This window comes from Heliangelus exortis, chromosome 2, assembly GCF_036169615.1.
Source record: "Heliangelus exortis chromosome 2, bHelExo1.hap1, whole genome shotgun sequence".
In the NCBI taxonomy this organism is placed as follows: domain Eukaryota; kingdom Metazoa; phylum Chordata; class Aves; order Apodiformes; family Trochilidae; genus Heliangelus; species Heliangelus exortis.
In genome coordinates this window covers 8,548,357-8,571,230 of record NC_092423.1, presented here as the reverse complement: position 1 = coordinate 8,571,230, position 22,874 = coordinate 8,548,357, and the positions used below count along the sequence as shown (strand labels likewise).

The 22,874-nt window shown below is 39.7% G+C and overlaps 1 protein-coding gene across 1 annotated transcript in view; it reads right to left on the bottom strand.

Moving 5' to 3' along the window:
• Positions 1-22,874, bottom strand: part of DPP6 (dipeptidyl peptidase like 6) — a 393,798-nt gene that overhangs the window by 94,886 nt on the left and 276,038 nt on the right. The window contains 2 exon segments of the mRNA XM_071734726.1: positions 3,673-3,754; positions 19,890-19,942. Coding sequence (XP_071590827.1) covers positions 3,673-3,754; positions 19,890-19,942 — 135 coding nt within the window.

The following is a 22,874-nucleotide window of genomic DNA, read 5'->3' as shown; positions in this document are numbered from 1 at the left end:
AGCCTATTCACTGAAAACAACCAAACAACCCATCATGCTGAAGGCCAGTGCTGATGCCATGAAATGTTGCACCATGGAAAGGATGGATCTGTTTCAAAGACATTGTACATAGTCCTTTACACCCACAAAACCTGAATATGTCATACTGCTATTCCAATCCAACAGCTTTCACCCACTCTGCACAGGTTTAAGTGATGGTTCACATTGTAGGAATCAGCCTTTTAATGACAGTCACATTTAGGAAGTGTGCTCCCTCTTGCCCTGAATTAGTGGCTCTTTTGACTGATTCAGGATCTTGTGCTGGTAAGGGCCCAATTCTTCCAACAGCTTTGGAAGACTCACTTTTTTTAAGACTTTGTCTGACATCTGAGAAAGGCTGAAGCATTTTTGAGGGAGGGATTTTTTCTTCAGTTCTGATCTTCTGACATAGATATTCTCAGATCTAATGTCTGCCATTATTTATGCAGCTGTGTTGGCATTTGTGGCATTTTGCAGGCTAGGGAGCAGTCAATAACCACACCCTGAGGAGTTCATCATCTAAAAACTGGCATATAATTTAATGATTAAGGACAAAAGAAAACAAGATAAACAGAAAATTGCTCCTGGGAAAGCTCCCTATTTATTTTAATTGCAAAGAATGCAGATAATTCAGGCTGCTCCTGTTTCAGATTTGTTTCTTTTTTGAATTACTAGATTGGGAAGAGAGAGGTCAGAGACAGTGATGAAAAGTTTCCCTAGGAAGGATGAAATAGAAGCCACAAAGGGAATGAAAAATGTCAGAACCAAACCCTCTTACTGTGCTACCCTGCCTCTCTGTTGCGTTGCCACAGAAGAAGAAACTGGGTGATTTCAAGGGGAAAGTTTTTCATTTCCAGAAAACTGGAGTATTTCAAAGGTGATGCAAAACTCACCCCTATTTGGTCTCATCTTTCCTGAGAGATGCAGCATGAAGTCAGGTTGCAGGGTGTGCACAGAGGGTGCTGCAGTGAGCAGCATGGGTGCTGCTACAATGGGTACCTCCCAGCACTTGTAGGAGCATCCTCAAACACAGGTTTGGCTCTGTCACCACCCAGAACCAGGGGAGCTGACATGTAGTTCCCAGCACATTAATCCCACTTGACCTTTTTCCCCTCTTTCTCCTGTAACATTACCCTCCCTACATTTAGCAAGCACATTGACACTATCAGGTTTAAGCAGACTTCAATTTTTCTTTGCCTTTGCACTTGATGCTGTCCTCACAGAAGAAGAAACAAATTTCACTGGCAATTATATTCTGAATAACTCAAGTAAAACTAGTCCTGACATACAGAACAGTGAGCATTGTATATTTTCTCCACCCCGCTTATAATGCCTGTAGGTTTTTTTTTCTAAATCTTTTTTCTCTAGCAATTCTCTGCTGATCATTACCTAGAAATAGATTATACATAATAGATTATCCATGTAAAAGCCTGCTTATTTTACAAAAGGCAGCTAGTTTTATTTTAAGGGTAAAGAGCACACAGGCAAATATATCACAGGTATGCAAGATAACACTTAAGCTACCAGTGAGGTTCTCCTCACCTATAGCTGAATTGCAGCCTAACACATTTACACTCTTAGAAGGGCAAAAACAAAAAGGCAGCATATAAAAAAAAAAATCCACTGTTGCAAGGTATTTCCGAGATTCATAGAGAATTCAATAATAACAGGAATATTTGAAGTTACTTTAAAAAAACCCTGCTGTGCATCACACAAAATAGACATATGCTAAACCTGATGTCTTACAGAATTCTTAGGGAATTAAATATTCACTGTATATTTCTTAATAAAATTAGTGGAAAGTGGTATCAATTATTTCAGCATTAAAGGATAAAGCTGGGACTAAAGAAGACTTTTCTTTTCCTGCACTACATATACTGTTCTTTGTATGTATAACCTGTGAATTTTTATATGAATATTTTTGCTTTCTGTATAGTAACATTACTTTGGTAGAGAAGGCAATGTAGTAAATCAGTTAAAAGTTAAATTCTTCCCAGGATGGAAGTTAAGTGCACCCATACAACTTGGTAAAACCAACATGACTGTAAATCAGTATCTGGGACTCAAGGTGCTGAAGGGATATGAGTTCACAGGAAAACTGTATTAAAGAAAGGAAGATTCACTTGTGTGATGGAGAAAATCACTTGTGTGATGGAGAAAATCACTAAAGCAATTCAAAATTAGCTTTCATTTAGCAGATGTAGCTTTCACTATACATTGTAAGGGTCAGTTTGTTAGACTTAAAAGAGAAAATGATACTGAACAGTGAATAAAAAGAATTGTTGGTCTGGTTTTGCTTTCTTCACTACATCTTGAAGGTAGCATCTGAGCATGATGTGTTATCAACTGACTGTACATCTCCATCAGTTGGCCAGAAGCCCAGTGATATCACACTGGTCTTCACCAATGAAGATAAAAGAGAGCTTGGTCATGACCAGACCACTGCCTCTGGGAATCAGGACAAATTGCTCAGCAGGGATCTGGTGGGGAGCAGACTCTGGAATTGGAAATGGCACATGCTAGAGGATCAAAGCAGGGCATGTGCATGTGTGCAATGAGAAAAATGAGCTCTTCAGATGTCATTTCTTATAGAGGTGAAGGCTGAAATATCTCCACTCTTATAAAACTTGAGGTTGATGACTCTTTCCAACCTGATTTTTCCAATGGAGCAAAGGAGAGACTGTCCTGTTCCTCTATCTGTTGTGTTTCCTCCAACCTGATTTGCAGACTGGAGATTATAATGTCTTTTATTGCTGTCTTTTAAATTACAAAATTAAAAAAAAAATCAAGTTAAGGACACAGAAAAAAAATTCCCATGAGAGGCCTGGGGACAGGAGACATGTGCCAGATTTTCTTGGATAATAAGCTTTGAAAGCTAATTTCTTGGTATAAAGATTCCAAATCAAAAAAAGTTGCCACTTTTTCTTTTCTTGTTACATCAGAAGGAGGATCTTTGGAACATCCAAAACCTTAATATTGGATTTGCACCAGGAAATGAAGCCAGAGGATCAGGCCAGGAAATAAGTGCTCTAAAAAAATCAGTAAATCCAAGATGGCAGTGGCTGAGGAACAAAACATTGCAGATTTCAGGGTTATTTTAGGACGAAAGGCTCCAGGAAACACAATGGATCCCTGAAAACAATTTGGGATTTTTGTTTGTTTTGGGGTGTTGCTTTTTTTTTCTTTCTTTTTTCTTCTACTTTTGTCTGTTTTGCAGACAACTAGAGGGCAAATTCAGGGCAATTCTGTTCTGAAGAGATGCACTCTGCAAACAGAGCTGCTAATATTAAAATATTCCTAGCACCAAGTTTGCAAGTCCAAAGATGCCCTTGGAAAGCAAAGATATTATGGTAACTAAATCATACTGTCTATTATGTTATAATCTGTCCAACATTGGAAGGAGCAGGTACATCCTCTCAAAGAGCTTCCATAAAATTGTTCTTTCTCTGCATTTCTGACATAATTCCTTTGCAGAATATGTATACAGTTGGGAATTTCAAATTACTGATTGGCAAACAAATTAATGATAAAGCAGCCCTCATAGAGATGCTAGAAACTACCACACAGGCTTCAAGAAGCCAGTAAAGAATTATTCTTTACTCCCAAACACTAGCACCATGGTCTCTAAAGTAACTTCCACACTTGTTCTCTTACCAGCTGTTGCCCTTTTGGACCCCAACCAGCATACTGAAGCTTTGCATTGCTGACCTCAGGGGGATCCAAATTCTGGGGATCCCTGCAAAAAGAGAAAAATAAGATTTTAGCTTCAGCTTCAGAAATGTTCTTATTTAAGCTGGTTAACACTTGCTTTGGAAATCCACCACAACCTCATGAGGTGTCTTTCAGCAGGAATAACCTAATATTTAGTGCCAGATTTCAGTAATTTTTTCCATATTGTAAGCACTATACCACTAGCGAGCACTGGTAATATAAAATAATTTAACTGACAATTTCTGTTTCTTATTAATATGAAGTTAAACACATTAGTTCCACTGATGACTTGCCTAAGCTTTAAGAATTAGTCAAGGGATAGCAAACAAAGAAATTGTATATATCAGCACTGATGATATCCACAAAGGATAAAGAATAATTGTATTTTTGAATTACACTGTCATAAGCAAAATATAATTTAATCTACTTCACCCGATAGATTTTCTGCTTAATAATTTTCTATTGAGTATTACAGCAGGGAAGTTTAACAACTATATAACAACTGATATACACCCTGGCTTTGAAGGGCAAAGCTCTTTTTATTACCAAATATCTAATTTTTTTGTTTGTTTTTAGAAAATAAAATCAAAATGCGTTTCTTGTTCTTTCATCCATTACCTTTATTTTTAGCAGAACACCAGTGAGACACAGCAAATGCAATATAGAAAAAGGAGGCTTTTTTGTAAATGTCAGAGCAGCATAATGTCATTTTATAAGAGCACAGACAGCATTTCCTTGACTGTATTTTTACTCAGCACAAATAATTACATTACCTATTCTGAAGTTTTATGGCTACAATTCTGTGTATAGTAAAATTCTACAAATAAGAACACTAATAAAGCCTGTAAACAGTGTGGCCCATCAGCAGATCTCAAACTGCTTTAAAAAGTACAGAGTATTATCATCTCTGGCTTACAGATAGGAATAATAAGGCCATTTGAGGCCAAAAAACAGAGAAATGAGCCAAAGCTTGCCTGGCTTTTAAGCAAAAGGCCTTCTCTTCTTGTACTGAGCTTATTTCTTCATTAAAGGCAATGTTCTCCAGACCATGTTTTCAAAACAGAACAAAACTGAATGTTTTTCAGTAACTGAATTATCCTTATGGCCTGTTTTGTGACCAGCTACTGTACCACAGTTGCATTCTGGCTCTATCTTCTCAGGAAAGAATTCCCTTGGCTGCACATTCCCAGGGCAGTTGTAGCATCTCCCAAGGCAGGAGCAAGAGGAATGTTTAGATTTTGACTTTGTGCACTCTTTCCAATATGAAAAAAAATGGCTTTTCATATGAGCTGCTGTTCAAAGACAGGAGCAGGGCAGACCTAAGACACTGAAGCCTATGGTTTACCCCTTCCACACATCCTGTAGTTGGAACAGCAACTTCTGATCTCCTGCTAGTGGGCTATAAAACATAACTCATCATCAGTGGTTTTAAACCATGACCCTCAATGTCTGCACGACCTCTGGGAAGAGGCCTGTGGAGCCAATTAAAATTAAAGCACTGAAGAAGACAGGTTTGATGAAGACAGGATTCATCAGAAACCTGGAGAGGTGAGAGGGGTTTCTTCAGCACTGACTCTTCAAGTCTAAAGGGTGCCCAGATAGCCTTTAGGTCTATGGGCAAAGTGGCACGATAAGTGCTGCTGGCAGAGTAAAATTATGTCTTTCATCCTCAAGATTTTTTAACCAGAAGGTGTCTTCACAGGTAGCCTAAAGTCATTCTTGTATGGTATGGATAAGAGAACACACAAATATTATATGTAACTCCTACTAACAGTTGTGACAAAATTCCCATTCCAGTAAGAATAGCCCTACAGCTTTTTCTGGATCTTTTCAAGCTTGTATGCATTAGCTACTCAAGTTTCAAGTCTGGTTTTCCTGTTAAGACCCCATCTCTTTGGTTAGCTATCTTGATTATCTGAACAGAGTATAACCTCTGAGTGCAGGAGGAAGGGAGAAAAAATCAAATCAGAACCTCTTATGGGAGAAAAGAAAAAGTACTTCACTATTTGCCAAGCAAACTATTTAGGTTTTGTTTGTTTGTTTGTTTTTACCCATGGTGAGAAGAGGAGCACAAAATTGCAAATAGAGGGGGAAATATCCCTAAAGAAACAGAATTTACAAATTGCAAGAATTCAAACTTGTTCTGCTTCACATAAAGCAGGTGGATTTAAGGGACTGACATACCAAGTACAGCCAATAATTCAGACCAGACACCAGACAAGTCCTGTCAGTTCTGCTCACTTTTAGAAGAGGAAAACTTAACATGGTGAGGATGATGCAGAACACAGCTTTGGTAGCTGATAAGGCAGTAGGAAAACCACCCCATTCCATCCATCAACTAAGAGCTCTGCTGCAGTCAGAAAAAGCAGTCATCTGCTGTATGGCTCAGGGAAAACAGAATTGCATCTCTTGTATTCATTCTTAAGTAGTTCAGAATGGCTGGGAAACTCCTTTTTTTTCAAAATCTTGTTTGTTTGCCTTGAAACTTTCTGATGAATATGCAGATAGAAAGGCTGATTGGTAGATTTGCAAATTGTCTTCAGGCATCTGGTTTACAAACCTCGCTACCATAAAATGCCTCTAAATTCAGCAGGTTACAGCATGCACATCCAGGGTGTGATGCAGACCACTAGAGGCAAGTGGTAGGCAGGCACCCATCCTCTGTAGGTTATTCTTTTCTACCACAGCCTTTGAAAGGAGTTTAAGTTCCTATTTTCCCCCACAAACACTCCTGAGAGAGGGACATTTTCCTGTTGGCAGATTTCAGCTCATTCCTCATCTCTTCTAAGGAGAATCCTCTTCCCAAGAGTAGCACCATTCCCTCTCTCACCTGTAGGAAACTTCAACGTCCTGTGCAAGAGGACTGAGAAGCCATCTATCCTTGCCAAGCCTGATCTAGCAGGCATCAGAAAAACTGCAGGAATGATCTGGGGTTGGGCTAGGGAGACCAGGCTGTCAGTATGAAGGTGGCACAACAATGGATTTCACCTCTGTGTGAGACCTTCCAAAAGAAGACCAAACTCCCACATGCTTACCTGGGCTATGTTGGGTGCATGGTCTGTGGTGGAACACAGGAGAATTTCCTACCTGATAGCTCCAAGCAACCCCTTTACAAACCCATTATAACACCCATAGAATGAGGATGAGGAGTAGTTTCCTACACAGCTGCTGCAGATGGGATGGCCACAACCCTCTCTCTCTCTCTCTCTCTCTCTCTCTCTCCCAGAAAATCTCTTAGTGAGCCTCAAACTGAAAAACCTGTTTGGAGAGCAGTTATCAAACACATTTTTACCTATCTCATACTATTCTGGACCTTTAGCTCTACTTGGTAAAAATCCTTTAAGGGAGTCCAACCAAATGCACACCTATATCCCAGGAGCACTCATGCATTTTCCAACTGCTTCATAAAAGGGATCTCATGCCAACCCACTCTTTCTGGAAGGTATGTGATTGCTGATAAGTTGTAGTCCTCCATAGCTACACCCCTGCTTCTCCTCCAAAACAGCTGGTTTGAAATTCTGTATTTTTTCTTAACTCAATCAATATTATGGGTCATCTGGCTCCAAGGAGCCAGTGCTCCTCGCAGAGCCTCATAATTAGGTCTTGGTTGGATCTGAGCCTTTCCATTTTCCTCATTTGAGCAGGATGCTGGCTTGGAAATGGACTGCTCTGCAGGCAGCCTCTTCAACTCTGCTTATTGGTCTGCACCAAGGACTGGGTGCACTGTGTCCTCACACCCTTTCCATGAATTCCTAAAAGAAAAGAACCTACATCTTCCTTTCCAGCCCAAGAAATGGCAAGGCCTTTGCTAAAGCGCTTCTGTAATTTCTTTCAGCTCTTAAAAAGATTGATTTCAAAGCTAAGGAAAGATGGCAATAATGAGGTTGGTTTAGGGCTGACAGAAGATGGAGCAGGTGCTGTATAAACTTTTTCACATTAAGACGACATTGTCTGGAGCTGAGGTTGTTAAATTGTTCCAGACACAGGCATGATTTCTGCACAACGTTCAAAAAACAGTACTGACATGGTAAATTTGAAATTTGCTCATTTAGATGAAGCTTCCTGCCAAAAAGACTCCCCTCAATATTTCCAAGTAAGGAAAATTCCTGAGTGCAATTAGCATGCTGTCAGCCAAATCATTTTTGCTTGTAATTTAGATGAGAACATCTATGTAGAATGAAAAAATATAATCAAAAGTATCAAGTTGACTGGATTTGACCTTAAAAATACCGTGACTAATACAGAACCAGCTTTAAAGATCCTGGATGGTGTTTTGCTGAAATTGTTACATCTACGTGTTCTCACTTCTGACATTTTCTCCCACTCTGAAAAAGACCAACTTCCCTCAGATACTTCATGGCACTGAGTCTCCCCCCCCAAGCACAAACATGCCAAACTATTCTGTAATAAGTTCTTCTAAAACTACTTAAAAAAAACAATAGAATTTTTCCACTGTGATGAAGGAAAAGGTTCCTTTTACTTCAAGAAGAATATTTTACAATGCCAAACTGAAAAAGTCTGAAACTGAAAAAAAGAAGTCAAAGTCTGGGAATTGGTACAGGCTGTTCTTCCAGGGTCTGTTTTATTAACTTTTAATTTTAATTTTAAATTCAGAACAATAGGATTTGTATAGAAAATCTTTTTATATGCTGCCAATGGGAGCAAAAGAAAGCAACAATTTGCACCAGAAGCTGTGCTGACACATCCATCCTCTAAACAAATAACCAAATCTGTGCAGATGAGTTCCTAAGGAAAACTTTGAAACCTCCTAACTATGCCATCATTTTAGAAAATATAAAAAGTTTATTAATATTTAAGTAGTATATGCAAAGAAGCTGAGGAAATATAGACAGTTAAAAAGAAGTGTGGGGCAAGAAGAAATATCCTCTCCTATTATTTGCACTAAGCCAGCACTGAATATTTTGAAACACAACAGCCCTAAGCATGTCAACTCACAGTATTTTAAGACTTCTTCATGGTTGAACATAAAAAACTGTCTGTCTGTCTAAATTATCTGTCTCAGCACCAGAACTTTTTTTTTTTCAACATCTACTTCTAATAGCATCAAATGAGACAGCAGCTTAGACAAATATCATCTTCTTTTGAAAGAAGGAAAGAAAAATTAGATATAAACCACTATGTAGAGAAAAGATCTTGAAGGGTTATGACAAACTGGAAACTTTTTGATGCTTGATGAGAAAAAAGAGTGTCAGGGAAACTTTGCAAAAAGAAATAAAAGCATGAAAAACAGATGTATTAATAAAAGTACAAAGGACCATACATAAGGACTTGAGGAAAGAAGGAAGGATCTCCATGAAGCAGGAGTGCAATTTCTTGAGAAACAAAACAACATTCTTAAACAATGAAATTACTTGTTTACTTCAGTATTCACCAAGGAGAAGAGGAGACAGGTGCCATTAAGAAAACTGTTTCCCAGGAGATACACAGCCCTCTAGATATTTGCAGTGAGTTAGAATAAAATATAATTCAAATGGGAAGACTTGCTAGAACAGATGATCAAGAAATCAGACTGTAACTAAAAGAATCCTCCTGGAATTCCACTAAGTGCTTAAATAGATGGGGAAGGCTCTTCCATTCATCCATGCTTGTCCACTATTAGATATTTAATGCGCACATACACAGAATTTCCTTACAGCACTTACCAGTGAACAAATGTAGGAGTTAATGAAAACAAATTGAACTTGCTCAATTTGACTACAGATAGCTCTACTTAAAAACAATGGAGCTCACCAACCATTTTGTCCCTGATGATTGAATTCTACAGATTTAGAAAACAAAAGACAAAAAGCAAGGGAATTTAAAATATTTTTCCCTAATTTGGCAATTCAGTCAGATTCAAGCCAGCAATATGAGTTCAGAGATCTTTTTTATTATAGTTTGCATGTGTATGTAAAACACCCATCAATGTATTATTTGGCAGTGAGCCTGTAAAATCTTACATGATGCTAATGCCAGTTTAAAACCAATCACTTTTCAGAAAAGGAGCCAACAACTTTAATTCAGACCTAGGCAAAATGATGGCACAGCCTTGTCTTTCTAGTGCAGGTCTACCAAAACTGATTTAAAAATGCAGCAGAGACTGGTACCCAGGGAGGAGTGATGGTGATGCTGGCTGGAGGACTGCAAGCCATTGATCAAAATCTCTGAGTTTCCCTGAGCAAGCAAACAGTGGAAATGGGTCTTGGATATTGGTAGCATTTCTTTTAAAATTATGACATTATCATGTTTCTTATGTGACCCCTCTAAATCATAGGTGACAGAGTGAATTTTTACTGCATTTTTTTTAAGAACTTTTGTTCCTGGAGTCATATTTTTGTCCTCGAAAGAGACAATGAGAGGTGATAGCATTCAGGTGATAAACACAACCACTTAAAAGTAATTTTCTCTTACTCATGTAATTTTCTCACTCTATAGAGTTTTCTCAGACAGGTCTGACCCCAGAACTACTCAAGGCATGAGTAAGGCACTGAATTTAGCAGGAATTCAAGTCTATTTATGAGCAGCAAAGGCATGGAAAAACAAAAATCTAAATATTTGAACACTAGTCAGAATTACAGCTACCTAAAGATCAGCTAATGAAAATACAGGCAAAAAACCACACCGGGTAAAGAGCAAATCCCATGATCACTGAGATGTGTAAGAATGAACTGGGAAGATCTCAACAACAGTGAGGATGGGATGAATATATTTATTTTTCAGAGCAGCTCTGCCAGTCTCCAGGAAAGGATGTTTGTGATGAAACCTTAGTATTTTCCATCCAGCTGACCTTATCTGACTTCCAAAACCTAATAAAAAATAGCACCATGATGTGATGCCTGCAGAGAGCAATATGGGATTATTAGTACAAGAAATGAGACACAGCTGTGATGTGCCACTACCAGAACCAGAAGTTTCTTGTTATACTCTGACTTCATTGGTGCTAGGTCACACTTTTAATTGGGGTAAGAGATTGATTCTTGGGCTTGTGCTCTAAACTAATCTAACAGTTTGGTATAATGGGTTTCAGACAAACCCTGAATGACTCAGTGTTCTTTGTATCTTTTTGAAAACTCAGAGTCTTTGAGCAAATCTTCCTTCTTCTCATGTCAATAGGGTAAGGAGATCTTTGAGGGGTGCGTGTAGGTTCTCAGGAAACACAATACTTTTCTAAAGAGTCTGTCACCACAGAGACCACGTCCTCAGCAGTTATATTAAACCAGAGCCATTATTTCCATTTCTTAGCAACAGTGACACGATCACTTCTAAGCAATACCACCAACAACCCATTTCAGTTTGAACATGGATTATAAAATATTCTCATTTAAATGACTAAAATACCACTCTAGCCCTACACTTCTGCCCCTTAACAGAGATGTATAAACCTCAGGCACACACAGAGGAGGAATTGCTCACATTTGAAATGAGGTGTAACTACTGCTTTCATTCATCTGTATATGCAAAATCCTTTTGTTCCTCTACCTCCTTCTCATTTGTACCATGGGAAAGTAACCTTTCTATTCCTATCTTATCTCTTCAAATTTGTAGTGGAGCTACAAGTATAGGGTAAGGGATGAAAAGATATCAGGGCTGTTATAATGTGGTCTGGGACAATTTCACTTCTGCTATAAGGAGACTTTCTCAGTGATTATGGTATCAAGGAAAGCCCTGGCTGTAGTATCCTTGCTCCACTCAAAGATCCTGTGTTCCATTGAGTACATTTCCCCATTTTCCTCTTCCCCAAGAACTCTTCTAATCTCCCCAGGGGGGCAGGATCCCAAGATAACAAAAGATGATTTTCAGCCTACTAGATTTGGTTAGTGCCTACCTATGGAGTGGTCACAGAACCAGGTAGTAAAAATGACAGGTGAACAAGTGCTATGGCACAGAGAGCTATATCATCCTCAGCCACTGAGTACAGTTCCCTTTACAGCCTGTGCTATATAATCTGAGCCCAGGCCCCAATAAACCCCACCACAGAGAGGTAATGTTCATAATCTTGCAGGTTGGGGTCCACAAAATCACAAAGTTTTTATTTTCAGGTGCCCACAAAAAAAAAAAGAAAAAAAAGAAAAGAAAAAAAGTGAGTCTGTTTTGTAACACGCTGGATAAATTCTTTATGCTGTGTAATCACACAACAGACACTGAGAGTTTTAGTAGGATGAAAGTGTTTATTTTCCAACTCAAGCAACAAATAAGGCCCATGCTGGGACAACTCTACAGTCCCACAGCAGGGAAGTCAAAGTGGCTCCCTGGGGAGATTCATGTTTCTTAGTTCTGTTTTAGTGGAAAACCTCCCAGAGCTTTGATAATTAGGAAACAAAATAACAACTAACTAAATACATCCAAAACCCCTCTATGGAAATCCACCTACAGAACAATTTCATTTCTAGGAGGGTGATGTGTGGAACCAGCTACTGCATGGGCTGTGGTTAGTTGCCTATTTAATGCCACACACCATAATTTTATACATCTCTTTCATCCACCTTTACTTCTCTTTTCTGTCAAAAACCTATGTACTATCCCAACCTTGCTACGGAAGAGTTTTCTTCAAATATTTCTCCTTTCCTTTTTTTTTCCTGAAGAGCCATAAGCTATTGATTTTTTTCTATAACATAAAGAAGGTGGTTGCTGGGCTTTTCTCTGCTGAACTGCTAACAGTTGCATCTAACTATTAATTACCCAAGATTTTTTTTTTTTTTTTTTTTGTCTCAGCAGTCATTACTTTAATTTTTAATATCAAATCTTCCCACCAGGGGACTATTCATTATGATTATCACTATAGATGGTTTCCAAGGTGTCCACCCACATCACAACTGACTCTTGAAGAGAGAACCACATGGCAGGAATTGCTTTGCCTACACAGGAAAGGAACATTTCACATTACAAAATGCTGTGCAGTGACCAAGGTGGGTGAGCAAATAGCAAATCCCCTGGGGAAATGAGATGGTGTCAAGCTGCTGAAGTGGATGCCCTCCCACAGGCACAGCCAAGGGTCCTGCCTGAACTGCCACTGCTTGGAAGTGAGTGATGCTCAAATCATGGCTTTGCTTAATAAAATACTGGCTCTTTTTAAAGAGGTACAAAATGTATTTGCAAGCAATAAGCCAGTGTGTGATCTAACCACTGTTCCAGTGACTTACAGTGTGTTTCATTCAGATGATTAGAAAAAGATAAAAGCCCAGCAGCTCCACCAGGGCTTGAGCCAAATGCCTGTAAACTCAACTGAAAGATTCCTATCCACTTCAAAGAATTTTGGGTCAAGCCCCACAATCAAGCTACAAAGTTAATTATTCCAAGGGCCAATTATCTGTTGTCAAAATAGAGTCAAAAACACATAATGGGGTTGGTTTTATTTATGGTCTGGCATTAGAGACACCACAATAGTCAGCAGAGGTGTCTGAATTAATCACATAAACTATCTCAAAAAGACCATAAAAGGTATGGAATAATTGGCAAAGAGGGAGAAGAGAGAAATAACAATAGCAGATTCTTCACAAACAGCAGAATATATTTCTTTTCTACTTATTAATCAAATTTCACATCGCTATTTAGTTTCACACAGTTTTTATAGAGGTTTATTTCAATCTCTCTATATCATTGTTGAGGTAAAATATTCCACTCCTCTAAGTAAAATCCAAATAGCTGAAAACAGACTCTACTAATTACAGCACTTTTTCCTCCCAAAATGAAATGTGGGCTCTAGAACAGGTTTATAAATGTTAAAGTGTGGAACTGTTCAGCACTTTCTACAGTAATTATCACATGTAACTTCTGTGGTGTAAGAAATATTTCTGTCCTTGCTTTGCAAATGGGGACACTGAGGTATGGGAAGATTCTTTTGTGCTACAGAGAAGGGGCATAACATGCCAGAACAAAATCAAACAGAATAGTTTTGGTCAAATGGGCAGATGTCTGCAGCAGAGCCAATTCCCTGAAGCCTTTTAACCATGATTTTAAATAATGAAACACATTTCCTTTTGCTGTAAACATGAAAATGGGAGCATGTGCAAGGAAAACAGTGTTGTCTTTCAAAATATTACACAATAAGTTACATATAAATCTGATTATGTTTTCTTTAATTAACTTTAACCTCTTTCCTGCCAGTAGCTTGTACAAAAGAAGGACACAGGAACATCAGTGAGAGTTCTGCAGAGAGATCTACAGACATCACTTGGAAAATTTACTCACAGTGAAGCCCAGGCTCAGTTCTTCCTCCTGTTATCACTTCCATGGAGCTCCAATGCACACCTTGAGGTCCCTCCTCTCAGGGGATTTCTGGTGAAGTTACTGGGAGCCCAGTGTGGGGGATACATGGAGCCTTTTACAGACCCTCATCATCTGCTTACCATGTTCCTCTGACTACACCATATAAATTGGAAAAGAAATATGGATTCTGGAGAGGAGTAACAGTGTATAATTCTGTCCTTCCCATACACAGAATCAAGGAGAGGGGGGAATAACTGCTGATTTTTTCCCTGATACCTGTAAGAACATTTGGAAGCTCCTGCTGGGAGCTCAGGAGAGAGTTCAGCATCAGTCCCTGACACTTAGCTGGGCTCAGAGGGAAAAGATTCATGCAGAACTGGATGAGCACTGGGAGTCCTGAGGAAATGTATGCAAAAAAAAAAAAAAAAAAAAAAGAAAAAAAAAAAAAAAGAAAAAAAAAAGAAAAAAAAAAAAAAAAGAAAAAAAGTAAAAAAAAGTAAAATTTCTTCTTTCTGGCTGCAGCAGAAAGTTAAAAACAGGAGTACCCCCCCATTGGGTACCAATCCAAAATTAGCAATGCCAGATGAAACCAGTGGTCCAGTATCATGCACTGGTATGAAATGGCTGTACCACTGGTAAGGAAAATCCTGCAGTGGGGTCAGGGGAACACTGGTCAGTCATGGAATGACCATGAAAACATTGCCCAAAGCTTTTTCCCTGTTTCAGCAAAGAAGGTGAATGACTATGATCATCCATATCTTAGTAAGAGCAACAATATTAAAACCCATAACAGGATAAAACAGGTTTTGGTGGCTGGATTTCATAAGCAAGTTGTTCCTACATTGCATTGCTAAATTTTAATTTCCCAGAGTTAGAAAAAATAACAATAGGACGTCAGTCTATGTGGTATTTGTGTCCTAGTGCTTCCCAGCAGCAGATGCTACCACAGTACCTATAAGCTACAGCTATCTGGCCATAGCAATGCTGCAAGTGCAACTGTGGTGTTATGAGAGGAGCTGTGCAAAAATATTGATAATGCAGAGAGCTGTGAGATGCATCTGAAAAGCAGCAGCATTCAGAGGAGAGCAGATGGGATGGGATGGAGGGGTTTGTACCAGGGACCACAAGCAGCCAGTGCAGAGTCTGGTTCCACTAGATGGCACCCGGAGCCAGCAGCTCTTTTTTGGGTGAACACTGGGAGAAAAATGGGTAAGGTGCAGGAAAGCTGAACTGAACATAATCTCCCTACACATCGGTCGAGGAAAATGAGAACTTTGGATCTTAGGTGGCTCCCCCTGTGAAACTGAAAATCATGGGCCACGAAAACCAGATGGTAAATGTAAAAGCAATAGGGGTTTCTACCCTGACTTTACCAGGAAGCTGTGGGATTGCTGAAATAAGTAAAAAGGAGAACTTAAATCTGTGCAGTGAGTATCTCTGCAGGGATATTTACTCTTTCTTCTATCTCATGCTCATTTCCCTTTTTAAGTAAGATCCTTTGAGTCTATGTCTTGGCATATATTAGCTGTCCTACAGAGAGGCAAATTGTGCTGCCACTATTTATGTGGGGAGTTTACTTCCACAGAAGGCCTCATGAAAAAAACTGCAGTCCTGCACCCTGTTTAAAATATCATTTGTGAACCTCTGTGCCAAGGACATGCCTGAACTGGCTTGTCAGACCTGTGGAGACCTCGGGATGAAATCCAGAAAACTCTCATACCAGCCCCTTTTGACTTCAATCACCCACTGAATCTGGGGAGCCTGCAGAACACAGCAAAAATTAATTAGAAATTTCCCTTTAAAAAGCAAGATATGCTGGCAGATTAATGTCATCTTATTAAAAAAGTGATGTCATGGATTAGATTAATTGGCTTCCCTATTAGTTAGCCTCAGCAGGGGTATAGCAAGGGCATGAGTGGGTACAAAGCCTACACTGTCTGGCTTTCCTGATGAGACAGATCAGAGCTGAGGAAGAGGAACAGGGTAGAGAGAGCCCAGGGAAAGTCAGAGAGTCACAGCCTGTTTCCAGGAGAGAGTGTCGACTGTGGAGGAGAGTGAGTTTGTTCACAGCTGTCATTGCCTTTGCTGAGATTTGGAGGTATGTCCAGGCACTGCTGGCACACCTGAAGATGTATAGCTGGTGCCTACTTGCAGAAGATGCCTAATGCATGAAAGTTTCTAGAAGTGGCAAGTTGCTCAGTCCCAAAAGCTTCTGCTGCTCATGTTATTGCCAGGTGGGGAGCAAGGATGCTGCCTGTGGGTTGCAAATTTTGTCATCACCAAAGGACCTGAAGAGGCAAACTGAATTAATCCTTGTGTCAGGGTGCTTGATCCTGCCCTCCACAATCTTCATCCACATTCATCCAGCAGATCACTATTCCTGTGTTAAATATATGTGAAGAAGAAATTTTTATCTGATCAGCCAACAGAGGCTCTACTTGCAGTTGATGTATTTCATCACCTGTTTCATCATGCTGACCTGTTACACCTTTCCTCTCTCTTCCCATGAAGATATATGCAGAACTTCAGATGAACCATAAATAACCATGTTCCAGGGAAATGGAAATGTGACCCCTTTCCACCACACATATGTCCAACAATCACCTGAGAGATTAATGCAATTGTCCCTGAGCCATATCTCTACAACTCCCTGAAAGGAGGTTGGAGCCAGGTTGGGGTTGGTCACTTTTCCCAGGCAACTCTCAGCAAGACAAGAGGGCACAAGAGGTCTCAAGTTGTGCCAGGGGAGGCTTAGGTTGGACATTAGAAAGAATTTCTTTACTGAGAGGGTGATCAGACACTGGAATGGGCTGCCCAGGGAAGGGGTGGATTCTCTGTCCCTGGAGATATTTAAAAAGAGACTGGATGTGGCACTCAGTGCCATGGGCTGGGAACTGCAGCAGTAGTGGATCAAGGGTTGGACTTGATGATCTCTGAGGTCCCTTCCAACCCAGATGATTCTATGATTCTATGATTGCAATGCCTTAATAAGGAGCTACCACCTAAACCCCTTTGCAAACTGTACCTCTACCAACAAGAAATGCAGCAATCCTTCCAACCCTCCTCTCTCCTGATCCATCACTACATCATGCTGCAGGGACATCACTGCCTGACACACCAGAGTGCCTTCTGGCACCTTCTCACTTTCCAAATCTTCCTCTTACACTGGATACTTCTCCTCCAACACTTCCAGCCCCTCAAGTGCCTGCACTGCTGCTCAGCCAAACGTGGAAAGCAAAGAGCAACACAGCTGAGTGTGCAATGCATGTGAAGCTGGGGGGACAAGAAGGTGGCTCTCAAGCAGGAAGAAAGACCATGCAGTAGTAGTAAACTGCCTGGAACACTGTACTGTTAATTTTTAACAGTTCTAGCAGACACAATGCATGATACTTTTTTCTACTTTTTTTTTTTTTTTTTTTGTCTGGAGTAGAACTGTGCTCAATTACTGCAGATACAAAGCTACTGTGCTCATGCTGTGTGTTCATCCTGTTGCTCAACACTCTTTCAGCCCACAAGCTCATTTCAGATACATTGCCAGAAAGATGGGAGTTCTCAAAAATGAAATAAATCCAGTCAATTACTCAAACAAACAAACAAAAAAAAAACAAAAAACCAAGCAAACAAAAAAACCCAAATAACAAAGCAGAAAAACCCCACACACATACAAAGCCAAATCAACACAAAAAAACCCCAATGAAACTGACCCAAAACCATCAATGAAACAAAGGAAAAAGAAAAGCAGAACACAAGATATCTGATATAGATATCTTTTGTATAAAGCATTGTTTCTGTGTTATTAGGCTGAAGCCAAAGAAAGTTATTTGAAAGCTATGTCAGCTTTTGTTTGATTTATTTATTACTTTCTCCTGTGGTTTTTTTTTTTCTTTTTGGTTGGTTGGTTTGGTGGGGTTTTTTTGTTTGTTTTTTTTTTTTAATGTGAACAAGTGTGCCAATACAAGTCCTTGAGGAACACCTAAATGTAACCAGGATTTGAATGGGAAAAACTGCTGAGGGATGTGTTTACACCTTGCCAGTGACTTTGTACTTCTCCATTGTTAAACCCACCGGTTACTATACCAAAGAAACTGGATTGGAAAGAGGGCACAGGCCTCAAAAATGTCAGTATTGCAATGTCTGACTTCTTTTGCCCTGAAAACATCATTCCTGTGTTAGGCTGGGAAGTCCCCTGAGGACTGCTGAGGGGGAAGCTGCTGATCCACCTCACACTGTCCTAGTGGGAGCTACTGCTCCCTACACAAAAAAGTAGGAAATGCCAAGCACCCAGGGATGGCAAGGCAGGGGCAGGCACCTGGTCCATGGATGCAGAAATTAACAGGACCTTAGGACCTGCCTAACATTTTTCAAAGATGCATGGTAATTAATTGAATAAATTGGTATGGGCAAGTCAGAGGGACTATACACTGGAAGGGGAGATTCAGACTGGATACAAGGAGAAACTTTCTCCATGTGGGGACAGTCAGGCAGTGGGATGGGTTGCCCAGTAAGGCTGTGCTGTCCCCACCCCTACAGGTTTTCAAAATCTGCATAAAGCTCTGAGTAACCTGCTTCGAGGAGGAGGCTGGACCTAGGAAGAGCCTTTCCAGCCTGAATGATCTGGTGACCCTCTGATCACCCTGTCTACAAACTAGGCTGACTAGGCTTTTAAACTTTGCAGGATTTGCCACCTGTTGCAAGGATCCAAACCATCTACTTACTACCTATTTAGAGATAATGTATAGAAATCACAACCTAGTGAAGAAGCACAGAAAATACTTCAGTTATACGGTTTATAACCAGAGCTATGTGCAATGTTCTACAGAAATGGCAGAGATAAACTTTATTGTCCCTTTTTCCCATTCCTGCAGTTATTTCCAATATGATACTTTAAACATAACTTAGCATAAGCTTCCTGGATTTTAGCTTTTTTTCTATGATTTGAAGAATTTTGGTATGCAACTGATGAATTTCCATGGGTGCTATGGAAATGTCACTCTGAGACATCATGTCTCATTGTATCCTTACATGTGTCTTATTGTCCCATTCCTGACCAGTTGGTCCAGTCCCAAAAGTATATTTGAAAAAATTTCTCTTTTAAGGAGAAGCAGATAGAAACTATGGACTAAACCCTAGAGAAACAAGACAGATGAGATGAGCTGCAGGGTGGAGTTGGAGCCTCCAGTAACCTGCAGTACCACAAAGTGGAGTGGGATTTAAGAACCTGTGACAAATCAAAGGGTTACTGATGCCTGTTAAACACAAGCCTCAGTGTTTAACTAGTGGCTTAACAGGTTTAACTTATTAAACAAGAGCTTCAGTTAATTGGGGGGCACTTAAATGAAGAGGCATTCTGTGATGGAATTTATTATTTGTGAATATACCTAACTTTTCATGGTATGTGCTTCAGATAAAGCAATGTGCTTTCATGTTCTGTAAAGGCTGTGGGCCATTCTTGTTTGTGTCCACTGTCCACTGGCCCCACACTCTGAAATTTCTTTAAACCTGAAGGCTCATAGCTTCAGTATAACTGTGAGTGCATGTACCTAAGCAGCATCCTGGGACACTCTGTCTTCCTGTAGGATGCTAGAGAGAGCCTATCAAGAAAATCTGCCCCACAACTGAAGGGTGGATACCTGAATTCTGACCAAATTTGAGGGGCAAAACACCCCTCAACAGATTCTCTAAGAGTTCTCTGGTAAGCAGTGGCTCTCAGCCAGACACCAACATGTCTATATTCTATCCAAAAACTTGAAAACTGGAATATGAAATTCATGTAGTCAGTCTTCTCTTTGTATATTATATGGTATTTTGTACAATGTACGGCTCAGTGGATGCTGCAGCTGAATGCCAGACCACTGCAATGGGCTGTCAGAGGAAACCATTTGTCATGATACACATTATTCTGCAGAATTTTTAATAGCTAAGGTTTAAAATGAAGACATTGAAAAATTGCTTACCCATGAGGTATTTTGCTGAGGACATAATATGCCGTATATGAATGCTGATACACCTGCAAAATGAAATTAAGAAACAAAACAAAACAAAAAAGAGATTAGTAACTGTCACCTGAGTTCATAGGGTGCTTTTTTTTCCAAAAACAATCTAGAATTTATGGCTAGGGAGCTCTTATAAAAGCTTCAGAATTCTACTAGAAAAGCACAATACATTAATTCACCTAACACTGCTGTGTGTTCTTTTCATCTTGCACTTTATTACAGTGTTTAGCAAATCGTATACATCCAGATGCTCTGTGTCGTTGCTATGGCTACCAGGTCTTTGATTAAACTGGGGGCACATGATCTCTGCAAGGGCTAAATATAGAACAATCATTAATGAGGACACCTTGGTCAGCTGGAGACATTCTCCATCATTATAACTAGACACAACAGGGATATAATGAATATTTTTGTGCTTTATTCCCACATAAATAAAACCAGGAGTGATGCTGGGTGATCTCACAGTGGGTTGGAAGCCCCCTGTCAGTCAGCAAATGAAACCTCATTGACCCAGGGCATGAAGCTGACCTCACCTTTGTTTGACCTGCTAAGTTGCACCTTCATATCAATTTGCACTCTTTTGGGCCTTGGGGAGAAGCTTGTCAGCTTGCAAGGCAGGGCATCTCAGAGGGGAGAATTTATTACTTACTTTCTAAGTAGTAAATAACAACACCAAAGCCAAGGTCAGCAATTTAAGAGTTGGTGATTTTCTGCTGGTGACACCACAGTCCCTAACAGTGATGTGTGTTTGCCCCAGATGAGCAATGCTGAGCAACCCAAGAGTCAGGGCACTAGTGTGAAAGGTCAAGTATGAATTACTTTATATACATTTATACAGGCCCTCACTTTATATTTCTATCCTGTTAGGATAGAAATAGTCTCCTAAAAATAATTTTGTTTGACATCTACTTAAATCTTTAAGCCACTTGCTCTCCAGAAGCTCTCGAAAGCATCTTGTCCCAGAGGACAAAGGAGGAACTTACTGAATACTTAATAATCAGGTTTGTTTTTTCAAAATTCTTCTTGCTAAGTATCTCTGGTTTTCCACAATTACGTTTTTTTTTCACTTATGCCAAGAAACCATGAGATGTCCTGAGTGGTGCTGACAACCTCTGCTGAGGCCATCCTAAGAATATCACTAGCATCATACTGCCTGGCACTCTCAAGGCCAAGCCTGAGTAGATGCAGGCATCTGTAACAGGCTTACAACTTTGGGAGGATCAGTAGAGACGAAGAAAATCTCAAGGCACATCCTCCAGTAGATATTAGAACTTCTCTGTTGCAATCTGAATCCAAACACTAAATCCTTATGAACCCCCCGTAAAAAAGCTACCATCAGAACATAGAAGCAAAAGCACTGGATTTCCTCCTACAAAATGCAGACACTTATGCCAGGTTGACGTGATTTTCTTCTTCCTCTGTGATGTTCTCATTACAAGGACATCATCAGGTGACATCCCAAAATCATATCTCCTTTTAATAATTAGAATACATAAAGAGTCCTCCAGCAAGGTGAGTCTCTGGTTTATTAATATCAGGGAAGGTCAAGAAACACAAGTGAATTCCCTGCAAGCTAGGAATAAGCTACCTCTTCCCTGACACCACATTCCAAAATAACAACTGTGGTTCCTAGCAGCTACAGAAACAAAAAGGAAGAAGCAATTTCTGTCCCACATCACTGCAGAGAAAAATGTGGTGTGAATGGTAGAGTAACATCTTGTTGAAATCACTTGCTTAATTTCCAAGGACACAGGCCCTAGTCCAGCAGGGACAGAAACTGTATGTTAATTAAGAACAGAATAAATTTGCAGTCATTCGTTCATTGTGACTGTTCATATACTTTAAATTAGGATCCATAGCTCTGGTTCTTGCCCTGAAGCACGAATACTTGACACACATCCAAAAAGTCAAGCAGGGCCCTGGTTAACCCTCTACATCTGACTTCACTGGTTTGTCACACAGGCACAAACTGGACACATAGAGCCCTCGCTTTCAGTGACTTTTTGCTAAAAGTTTGAAATGAACACCATTACTTTCTATTTGGCACTGCCCATGCCACTCACAAAGGAGTAGGAAAAGTTTTTAGATGGAAATTAGGGAACTTTTATATGAAGACTGTAAAACTTCAAAACGTGTTTTCAACATATTTTGGCTGGTATAAAAGATTTACTCTATCTGCTGAGGATTTATCACCAGCATCAGAAGAAAGAGTTCAGTTTACACCTCCATCTTCTGTTCCATTTTCTGTCACATTTTGTGGACTGACAGCAAGGTAGCACCAGCAGCAAGCAGCATTTACCCAGAGGCATGACAAGAACCTGAGTCAATACAAAAAAGAAGCACATGCAGACTTCATTTCAAGAAGTTTTATAAGCAAAGAGGGGAGAAAAGCCCTGAGAAGAGTCTCCAAATCAGCCCAATGCTCTCATCTTCCAACAGGCCGTTCTACCAAAACAGATAATTTAGGATCTTATCACTCAACATATTAAAAAGTTTGTGGATGTGAGATTAAACACAGATGGACTGCCTACTGTGATCTCATGACTTGCTTTACTTGATAAACATAGCAATAAAACACCCTTTGCAACCATTTTTGAAATGACTCCATAGAGCCACCTGGTCCTTCATGCAGTGGTGCTATTCAGATTGAAGAATTATCTAGAAAACTCCCATAAAACTTAGACTTTGAAAGGGAACAGCTATTGGGCAGAGTAGAAGGGCAAGCTGTGTTATAAAGCAGTTTGCAAGCCTTAATAAAGGATTTATAGTATTTAGTGTCCCTCTTCTTTTTCAGGTATCACAGATTTCATCAAAAAATTCATCCCACTATGCCAAATAAAAATTAAGACTCTAAATAGCCATCAGAAATTAAACTGCACAACAGCTGGTAAAGTATGAAAATATTTTAGGATATATTTTAATGTAAGTAATCATAAAGCATTCAGT